The sequence below is a fragment of the Primulina tabacum genome, chromosome 11 (assembly GCF_025594145.1).
Source record: "Primulina tabacum isolate GXHZ01 chromosome 11, ASM2559414v2, whole genome shotgun sequence".
In the NCBI taxonomy this organism is placed as follows: Eukaryota; Viridiplantae; Streptophyta; class Magnoliopsida; order Lamiales; family Gesneriaceae; genus Primulina; species Primulina tabacum.
In genome coordinates, this window is record NC_134560.1 from 4,685,755 (window position 1) to 4,696,520 (window position 10,766).

At 34.2% G+C, this 10,766-nt stretch overlaps 1 protein-coding gene across 3 annotated transcripts; it reads left to right on the forward strand.

Moving 5' to 3' along the window:
* The first annotated feature begins 1,677 nt into the window (after positions 1 to 1,677).
* On the forward strand, positions 1,678 to 10,427 carry LOC142518749 (protein tesmin/TSO1-like CXC 2). Of its 3 annotated transcripts, none has more exons than XM_075621561.1 (10): positions 1,678 to 1,999; positions 2,366 to 2,526; positions 2,616 to 2,797; positions 6,702 to 7,113; positions 7,214 to 7,288; positions 7,576 to 7,756; positions 7,842 to 7,937; positions 8,014 to 8,080; positions 9,694 to 9,829; positions 9,914 to 10,427. In XM_075621561.1, the coding sequence occupies exons 1-10, from the start codon at positions 1,883 to 1,885 to the stop codon at positions 10,230 to 10,232; spliced, it is 1,746 nt and encodes a 581-aa protein (XP_075477676.1). In that variant the 5' UTR covers positions 1,678 to 1,882; the 3' UTR covers positions 10,233 to 10,427. The 3 variants fall into 3 exon arrangements, with proteins under 3 accessions (XP_075477676.1, XP_075477675.1, XP_075477677.1); XM_075621560.1 differs by having other exon boundaries at positions 2,616 to 2,793; positions 6,644 to 7,113; XM_075621562.1 differs by lacking the exon at positions 1,678 to 1,999 and adding an exon at positions 2,027 to 2,277 and having other exon boundaries at positions 2,616 to 2,793; positions 6,644 to 7,113.
* Positions 10,428 to 10,766: the final 339 nt, after the last annotated feature.

Below are 10,766 nucleotides of genomic sequence, written 5' to 3' on the forward strand. Positions count from 1 at the left end.
ATTTCTCGACGGGCATCCTTCATTCAAAATTCAACATGCTAGAAGACAAGCAAATATGGTGGCACATACTCTTGCTCGAGAGGCCATATCTTATGCTAACCCTTTTATTATGATTCACCCTCCAGATATCTTATGTAATTTCATTTCCCACGATTGAGGACAACTTTTGATATATGACATTTCATTTCAAAAAAAAAAAAAAACTATACTTGTTAGTCCATGCATATTACAATAATCGTGTTAGCCTTGTCACTAGTCAAATTATCATACCAATTTTCACATCTTAGTTTGAACGAAGGAACTAGGGATGTCATTTGACAAGTTGGATCGGACAGTCGGCTTAAATTAGTTCCGTACTGTGCGATAATGAAACGACACAATTTTATATTATATCGGATTTATTACTGAATTAAGTGTGTAACTCAATTCGAATCCCAATCGAATCCGATTGAGACTAATATGAATCAAATTTTCATTTTTTTTCACCATTGTGTACCTAATGAAGTTATTTATGAAACAAAATAATCATAATAAAAAATTAATATATTATTGCACTTAAAATGTTTCAGTTCCCGTTTGGAAGTAACCCAATCCGAGCCAACAGTACATTGATGCCTAATTCAGTTTAATTTGAAACCGATTCAGTCTAAATTGGGTTAAACCGGTCAAAAATCGAATCGGTTCCATTACAAAATTTTCCCATTCATCTTTGTAAAACTGGATGTAACAGTGATCAGCACGAACAAATTAATTTGGTCAACATCGTGGTATAAATAACTAACAAAAACTGGGGTACAATGTATGTAAAGATTTACGTACTGTGTTTTTGACCAAAATTGTAAGTAAGAAAATTATGAATATGTTCACATTAGCGTCCAGTGCGAACGTCTGCACTACCGTCCAAATGATGGCTAGTAAAGTTTGAATCTACATCTGACTTTCACATTGAAAAAATTTGCTATATATAGAACTCATTTGCTAGACATCAAATCCAAACAAGCTTTCTAAACATCCAAAGCTCAAGAGAGTAACTCAAGTTTACCAAATCATGCAAATTTACCAAGTTTTTCTTCATTTCTTCATAATTAGTACAAGTTTACCAAATACACAAATACTCGTCGAATAATTAGCAAATTGGTCACAATCTACAACCAGTTTCATATGTCATATTTCAATGAGATTTTCAGCAATAATTATTTTATTATTACCCAAAGAAAAATGTTCGAATGACATAATTAAAAGTACTAATTATTATCCAACAATGGCATTAAACCAAAATTTATTAGTAGGCAAAATATCAACAAAAAAACCTACAAAATCGCATAACTGAAATGTAAAACCAAATCAGATTCATAGAAATACAAGGAATTTGGATTGAATTCTCTTTGACTGATTCGAATCACACATTAAATAGCAGCATTGCCGTGTAGTGATATATGAAATCCAAGAAATAAATGGGTTGTCAAAGAATATATCTTTGAAAGAGGAGATGACAATGACATAAAAATGTATAGTTTTCATTAAATTATGGCAGATTTTCAAGTGGACGTTTTACTTTGCATTGATTACACATGAACAAGGTCCCGTCAACAACAGCAGTTGTGTGCGTTGGTTGTTTTTTCTTTGTCCGCGACCATAAAAATCCATTCTTTTTTTTTTGCCTTCCACTCTTACTTGACTCTGTTTCCCGCTTCTTCTCCAATTTCTTACGCTTTCACAGTTTCACTTAACCGCTTTTGTTTCTTCAACTCTCCGCAGGGAAAATAATTGTTTCGTTTGTTTGTTTATGCGTGTAGGTGGGGTGGGGTGGGGTTGGGGTGTGTAATGGGACAAGAAGATGGTTGGATAGATAGATAGATACAGATATACTTACAAACACAAAATGGAAGAAAAGTGTGAGAGTTCTGTAAAATGTAACAGTGAAGTTGAAAAGGCGGTTATGGATACACCGGAGAGGAGCAATAATAAACAGATAGCGACAACTGTTGGCGAATTTGAGGTTTGGTTTGGTTTCTTGGAAGAAGTTTGAATTTTTATTGTTCTTGGTTGGTTTTTTTTGCGGTCGATTTTTTTTCGGGGTCCGCATTTTTGTGGTCTTCGATTGATGCTTTGCTGGAATGGTTTTGACAATTGGGTTACTTAAGTGATTTTGTTGAAGAATGTGCAAGACCTTTTGCTTAATTAACCTTGTAATTGTCTAATGTTCCTACACTCGCAGAAGGACGAGTCGCTTGTGTTTCTTTTGGTTTGATTTTTTTTTTTACTTCAAATTATGGGGTAGTCTGTTGTAGATTGATGGTATTTACGTGGTGATTGATCTGTTACATTGTTATATGAAGAAGGCATTTTTCCTCTTTGTTTGCAGGATTCCCCTGTCTTTGCTTTCCTGAACAGCCTTTCTCCTATTAAGCCAGTTAAATCCACACACATGACCCAGGCGATCAATCCTCTCAGCTTCGTGTCTCCCCCTTCTATTTTCAGTTCAGCCCATGTTGATTCTTCTGGAGAATCTAGAGTTCTTCGAAGGTAATTATTGGGCTTTTTGACAATTAATGTCCTCTGATTTACAACAGTTTGTTAAATGAGCATACTTTTAACTGGTTTTCCCTACTCAGGCACCAGTTTCCAGATCCCTCACAACCCGAGTTTTCTTCGTATGATGGAAACACCGTTGATTCTAAGAGTAAGGATATTGATGCCACTAAGAAATTGGATGACCAACAAGAAAATTTGGATCCTTGGAATTCTCATGATGAAGCAATGGGTCCGACATTTAATGAATCAACGAAAGTTGTAGGTGACAATGCTGAAAACTTAAATTTTGATCATAGTAGTCATAACTTCCCCTTAAGACCTAGCTGTGGCCATAAAGCAAAAAATACAGCAGAGTATGCCTGTGCTTCTTCAGCACTTGTTTATGGTAGTGAAGTGAATCTGGATGGAGTACACCAAACCGATCAAAACAAAGAAGCGACTTCGTGTGATTGGGACAGTTTGATTGTGGATGCTTCTGACATGTTAGATATTACGGCAATTAATGGGGTGGGTGGTGAATTATGATTGGCAACTAGATAACTGATGCGTTCAGACACGAGAAATTCGCCTATAAATATGTTCCATATTCCTTCATTTCCTACATCCCAATCTATAAGTATTGTTCTACGTATTCATCTCCGAGTGCGTGGTTTTATAATAGTTTTGAGGTATTTGATATCAAGTATTAAAAAAATATGTGTTCTTTTTGAAAATACTAATTTATAAAATATTATAGTGAAATTTTGTCATATTGCTCGTAGTTTTTACCATAATAATTTTTATGAGTTTTTCACGTATATCTCGGTGTCCAATTTTATTCTTTATTTTCATATTTATATTTCAAGATGTCGCATCTGAGACCAACAAGTAGTTTTAGAACCTTGGTTTAAAATTTCTTAGAATTATTAGTATGTTTTGTGGTTGCAACCTTGAATGATCTTACACGTCGTTTTGTGGTTGCAACCTTGAATGATCTTACACGTCAAGAAAAAAAATTGAGATTTTTTTACTAAGACAAGATTTTTTTCCAATCTATTAAATTATTGTAGACATAACGACGGACATGTACAAGATAACAAAGTTCGATGAAGGCAATTTTATGTTGTAGAAAATAAAGGTACAATCAGTTTTAAGAAAGGAAAATTGTTTGACGGCTATTGGAGATAAACAGTGGGAAATGACAGACGATGAAAATTGGAATGAGATGAATGATAATGTTGTTGCCAATTTACACTTGGTCATAGCAGACAAAGTACTGTCAAGTATCTCAGAGATAAAGACGAAAAAAATATTTTGGATACTCTGACAAAAATGTACGATGTCAAGTCACTGCACAACAAGATTTTCCTAAAGAGAAGGCTTTAAGGAAAATGAATGTGCGGAGCTTCTACTTCAAAGTCTACCAGATTCATATGATCAACTTATCATCAACTTAACCAACAATATCCTCATGGGCTCTGTAAAATTCGACGATGTCTAACTGCTGTTCTCGGAGAAAAAAAACGGCTCTAGAATAAGTAAGATAAGTTTGTAATTTTGAAGCAGGCGGATGCTTTACCGATGATAGTGGGAGCCAAAATTGAGGTAGATCAAATTCGAGAAGTAAAATATTTTCTGCTTTAAATGTGGTGGTAAATGGCACCTCTAGAAAGAGTGTATGAGTATCGAGAAGGGTTCTCAAGGAAATGTGGCCAGTATTTTAGGCTGTGGTGAAATATTATTCAGCGAAGCAGCAACAGTTGCAGAAGACCGACACAAATTTTGCGACACGTGTATTATGGATTCAAGAGCGACATGACACATGACGTTTCAGAGAGAATGGTTCGATCAGTATGAACCAGTCTCAGGAGCATCTGTATTCATGAGAAAATTATCATTTTTTGGAAATTGTTGGGGTTGGTACCATCAAAATAAAAATGTTTGATGGCTTTGTTCAAACCATACAAGAAGTACGACATGTAAAGGGGCTGACGAATAATCTTTTGTCCTTGGGGCAATTGGATGGTATCCGGTGCAAAACTTGTATCGAGAACGAGATTATGAAGATTGTGAAAGGCTCATTTGTGGTTATGTAGGTGAAAAAGGTTCATGCAACTCTGTATGTACTTTAGAAAGAAACACACAAAGAGGCGGAACTAATGTTTGCATCGATTGGTGCAGGAGAAGAATTAACAATGTTATGGCATGGAAAGCTCAGACATAAGTCATAACGAGGGTTGAAAATTATCTTAGAGTGGAAACTTCTGCCGGGGTCTCTATCTTTTTGTGAGAATTGTGTAATGAGTAAACAACACAGATTAAAGTTTGGCGCTTAAACTGCCAAAAACAAAAACATATTGAAGCTGATTCATTTTGATGTTTGGCAAGCACCAGTTGTATCCCTAGGAGGAGCGTTTGTGTTGTTCATTGATGATTTCTCTAGGAGATATTGAGTGTAACCAATCAAGAAGAAATATGATGTTTTTTTAAAGCTTCAAAGATTTCAAAACACGGGTTGAACTTGATTTTGAAAAGAAAATCAAGTGTCTGGGGACTGATAATGGAGAATAATATAATAGTGATGAATTTGATGCATTTTGTCAACATGAAAGCATCAAAAGACAGTTCACGACGGCTCAGACGCCTCAATAGAATGGAGTGGCGGAGTTGATGAACATTACCTTGTTGAACAGAACAAGAGTTATGTTGAGCATTGCAGGTCTAGCCAAGTCATTTTGGGCAGAAACAGTCAAGACTGATAGTTATATCATCAACTGTTCTCTTTTAGTAGCGATTGATCTGAATAGTACGATGAAGATGTGGATTGAGAAGTCAACTGACTATTCTCTTTTTTACATATATTTAGAAGTCCTGTGTAATGTGTACATTATCTCAACGAGCAAGAAATATTAAAGTTGGATTCAAAATCCAAAAAATGTATCTTCTTGGGTTATGCTGATGGAGTAAAAAGGTTTTGCTTGTAGTATCCCATTGTCCACAAGCTTGTTATCAGTAAGGATGTTATCTTCGAGGAAGATAAAGTAAAAGGAATCAAAGATACACTGAATTCAGGTGGAAAATAAGACAGCCGAAGATCAAATTTCTTGTGAAGCAGTACCAGAGCACAAGGAACAAGAATGTGAGGCAGTTAACTCGATACAGAAGACCATCAGGTTGGCTTTCAGATTATGTCACTAAAAACAATATTGCATATTGTTTATTAATAGATGATGATGAGCCATCGAGTTTCCGTTAAACTACTCAGCGCTCGGATGCATCCATGTGAATGACAACAATGCTGAAAGAATTGGATGCCTAAGACAAGAATAAAAATTGGGATCTTGTTACTTTACCACGAGGAAGGAAAGTCATTGACAACATATGGGTCTATAAGATTAAGCGTGATGACAATAACCAATTGGGGCACTATCGTGCTAGATTGATCATAAAAAGGTATGCGCAGAAAAAAATCATGGACTTCAATGAAATATTTTTTTCTTTGGTTCGGTATCGTGATACATTGGTGGTAAAAAGAATATTTTCATCTTGTCCATGGTTTTTACCCTATTAATTTTTAGAGGGGTTTTCCACGTAAATCGTGACATCTAATTTTATTCTTTATTCATATATCTATCTCAAGATATCGCACCTGGGACCAACAAGATACAAGGTCTTGCATTGCGAATACTAGAAATGACGTGCAGAACATACACTTAATTTGTGCAGTGTATTCTGGCCAACAAGTTCGAGGAAGTGGGCTAGGAAGCATGTCTACTCAACCTGGAAAAGGAAGTGAAATGATAGAAAATGTCGAAACATGTGGTATGACAGCTAGTTCTGTAAGGGAAAATCCCAGTGAAAATATGGATTACGAGGTAGGAATCGCATTCCAGTTAAATCGAGTAGGTGTTTGGATCAAAGAAACAAATGCTTATAATAATAACACATTGTTCCATTCATCTCAAAATGAAGTTGTCACAAGCTCCCATTTTTAACACCTGAATTCCTAGAATCCAAAAACGAAATTAGTATACTCTTCTTTTTTTGGTATTGAATATAAATGTCATTTCTTCATATGAATATCTATTTCATTTTCTTACTGCAATCTAATTTATGTTTTTTTTTGTAGCATCTTTCTGGTTTGTGCCATGGTATGAATAGACGTTGTCTTGTTTTTGAGATGGCAGGAGCCCTCGGAAACAATTGGGGAAAGAATTCAGCCCCCTATTCTTCTGTTTTTCGACAATATGATCGCCACACTTCTTCCAACAACCCACAACTAGTTCCAACAAAGGCAATAAATGAATCTCCACAATGTATTATACCAAGCACGGGCTTGCATTTAAATGCTCTAGGAACAACTCCTGAGGACTACAATATTGTCAACCATGAAGCTTTAGCTTCTGGAAGACTTTTGATTGGACCAAGCTCATCTTTAAATTTTCATCCTCCTACTGCTCAAGAATTGTTAAACAATACTTTGTCTGTAACTTCCGCTGAAAACATCAAAGAATTTGTTCTACCTGGGGAAGATGCTTGCCAGCCATATGGATATGTTGCAACGGAAGAAATCAATTCTTGTAGTCCAAAGAAGAAGAGGTGCGCTTTTGTTCGTCTTTCTTCGGTCCATCTAAGTTAGAGATCTAGTTTTCTTAATATATTAGACCTTTTCAACTTATATTTGAATTTGTGTTGCCAGGCATAGATCGGAACAAGGTGGGGGAAATGGAGCCTGCATGCGATGTAACTGCAAGAAATCAAAATGTTTAAAACTGTAATCTCTTTATTCTTTATAGCTTCCGTGAACTTTGAGAATCTGTGTATCAATTGAACCTTGTTGTGTGGGCTTTTCTACAGATTAAGATATTCGAGTTTTATTATCAGCTATACTTTTGGAATATTGGCTCACGTTTCCTACAGTTTTTATACCTTTTCTATTGCAATTCAACTCTTCCCTTAAACCCTTACTTCAATGCTTGAGCACGGTCGGACTCCACTGACAAATATGCATTTGGATTTACATTTTTTTGATGAAGTAATGTTTATAATAAGTGAATGCAGCTACTGTGAATGTTTTGCCGCTGGTGTGTACTGTGTGGAGCCATGTGCTTGTATAGATTGCTTCAACAAACCAGTCCATGTAGGGACCGTTCTTGCAACCCGCAGACAAATTGAATCAAGAAATCCTCTTGCTTTTGCACCTAAATTGATCGGGGCCTCTGATCCAATAACTGGGACTGAGGTTAGTGGCTGAACTTTGAGAGGGCATAATTGGGTCATTTTGTGATTATAGGCATTTATAATATTTGTTTAATCGTTCCTCACAGGATGACTCCAGCAACACTCCTGCTTCTGCTCGGCATAAAAGAGGATGTAACTGCAAGAAATCTGGTTGCTTGAAGAAGTATTGTGAATGCTACCAGGTTTCTTTCCCTCTTTTGGGTGTTATATGCTTTTCCTGTAAGCTTGCCAGCTGATATTAAATTCGGTTCTTTAAAGGGTGGCGTTGGATGCTCTGTAAACTGCAGATGCGAAGAATGTAAAAATGCATTTGGTAGAAAGGATGGTGAGCTTATATTTCAGATTTTTGGATAATTTAGGCAGATCCAAATTTTTATAGCGAGTCTTAGGGGGTGTATTTATTCAATACTTTCAAAGATTTTTAATAACTTTTTTTAAATGATGGACTTTTGTGGAGTTGATATATTTTTATTGACTTTTATGGAATCTCATAGAATTGTAAAACAAATTTCATAGACTCTTATAGACTTTTTTTCAAGTTTTTTGTAGACTTTTGTAAACTTTTTCATAGAATTATGTGCATTTTGTAGTTTATAATTGTGCTTTATTTTTATTAATTTTTTTAAAATAATTATGGACATAGATAACCTCTTCAATTTTAAATTATTTTTTTTATTTATGAATTTAAATGAATTTTACTTACTTAAAAGTTAAATCAATTTAATTTGTGAAAAACGACAAATGAATTGTCCAATTTATTGAAATCAAAATTTCAATTCTTTATGTCAATTCAACATATTAATAAATAATATTTTTATAAGTTCATAATAAAATTTTATTAAAAGAACACTCAAAATAATGAGTAGTCTTTTATAAAAAAAATCTAATCATTACTGATAATTTGATCAACATCGTTCTACATTCCATTGGCTATGATATCCCTCCATGCATTAGCATTTGCTCGTTGTTGTTTTTGAGTATTAAATAACTGATCAAAGTCGTCACCTTCATAAACTTGTGCTGATGAAGACAATTGAGCTTCATTATCTAGTTCAATTTGAAATTCATCAAATTGACACATCTTTCAAAGAAAATTGTGTAATACATGCCAATACAAGCCCTGTTAGGGGTGGGAAAAAATACCGAATTTTCGGTATACCGAGATTACCATAACCAAAAAATATTGAATTTACCGAATTTTAAGTATACCGAAGATTTCGATACGGTACGGTAACAATACCGAATTTTTCGGTATGGTAACGATATCCAATTTGAAAATTTTGGTATATACCGAAATACCGGAAAAATATACAAAATTTTAAAATATATAATATTTTAAAACAATAAATTATAAATTTTTTTAAAATGTAAGGTTTTTTGGTTCGGTATACCGAAAATTTTGGTATAGTATCGGTATGAATTTGCTTATACAATAATTTAATATATAGATTAACTAAAATTAAAGAAAATAATTAAAAATAAAATGTTATATAATAATTAATAAAAAATTTAAATTTTAATTATGTTTTTAAAAAGTACAAATAAAAGAAAAAATAAACAGATGAGAAAAGAATGAAAGTTTGTATTGAATTTGGGAGATTTCTATATCCAAATCTTTAGGTTGAATCAGAGACTTTTGTTGACATTTTATTGTTATACCTTAGGCTATAATTCTTGTACTTAATAGAATTCCATAGAGTCATTAAAAATCTATTGACATTTTGAATACCTATAGACTTTTGTAGAGTTTTTAAAAATCAAGTTTGAATACCACATGACTTTTTAAAATTCTACAAAAGTTTACATTGAATACCTCTAAACTTTTATGGAGTATATAAAAGTCTAATTTGAATACCTCTAGACTTTTAAACTCCATAAAAGATTAAAAGTTTATAACCAATACACCCCTTTTAGTATTGGGATTGGTTGTAATAATAGGAATGGAAGCTGAATATGAAGTTGAAACAGATGCAACGGAGACGAGTATGCTGGAAAAAGATTACCAAGAAACTGCACTCCATAATGAGCAGAACATGGATTCTGCGCCTCTTGCAACACCTTTGCTGACTGGAAGGTAATGTAACCAACAAAATTCTTGCGTTGTAATTCCCATCAACATCCATCTGAACGAATCTAAATTCCGTGATTGCCTTATTAGGCTACCAGTGAAACATCTGTTCTCGGATAAAAGACCACCAAGATGTTCCTTTCCCTCCATCAGTGCCCCCTCGAGTTTTTACGAGCCAAGATTCTTTCAACCTCAACCAAAGTTTGATAGACATTTAGAAACTGTTGACGAAGATGAAATCCCCAAGTCTCTCCGAGAAGGGTCTCCAATCAGTGGCGTCAAGTCAACTTCTCCTAACAATAAAAGAGTTTCACCACCTTATAATGCCGGGACATCTTCTGGTTTAAGGAGCAGTAGAAAACTGATACTTCGATCCATTCCCTCTCTCCCATCATTTGCTCCTAACTGAGTTTTCCGAGGATCACGGGCCGAGCTCTTTAAGAGTAAAAGTTTGCCATATCCTATCAGTTTTGTAGGTTAAGTTCGTCTTGGTTCTGCTTATTGAATATGCATAATGCTTGTATAATAGTGTTTCTGTCTTCATATAGAACCATTATTATTTCATTTTTTTAATAATGACTGTGATGCACCATTTATAATTCAAGAGGCCAATTTATACTTGAATTCATTATAAAATGTTCAATGTGTTTCAAGTCTTGAATTGTAATTCAATTAATTTCCATAATTCTTCCGGAAATCAGCAAGTCATACTGGTTCCTTGGAGATTAAATATTTGAGCAAGGTCATGCTCTCCCTGTCCCAAATTAAATACTCGTACTTTAGTAAGTAGCTATTTTTTTAATGATATTTTTTTTTTTGGTGATTGATGTTTCATGTACAAAAATTCTTCTACGATCGTCTTACGATTTAATTTTATGAGACAAATCTTTGATATAATCCGATCCATGAAAAAATATTTTTTTTAAGTATTGTTATTCACTAC

What these genes read in the sequence shown, in the direction of transcription:
- LOC142518749 (XM_075621560.1), top strand. Translation starts at nt 1,883, where the DNA reads ATGGAAGAAAAGTGTGAGAGTTCTGTAAAATGTAACAGTGAAGTTGAA. An exon ending in AAATCAAAATGTTTAAAACT is followed by an intron (nt 7,289 to 7,575) that starts GTAATCTCTTTA and finishes AAGTGAATGCAG; the next exon opens with CTACTGTGAATGTTTTGCCG. An exon ending in TGCATTTGGTAGAAAGGATG is followed by an intron (nt 8,081 to 9,693) that starts GTGAGCTTATAT and finishes TTGTAATAATAG; the next exon opens with GAATGGAAGCTGAATATGAA.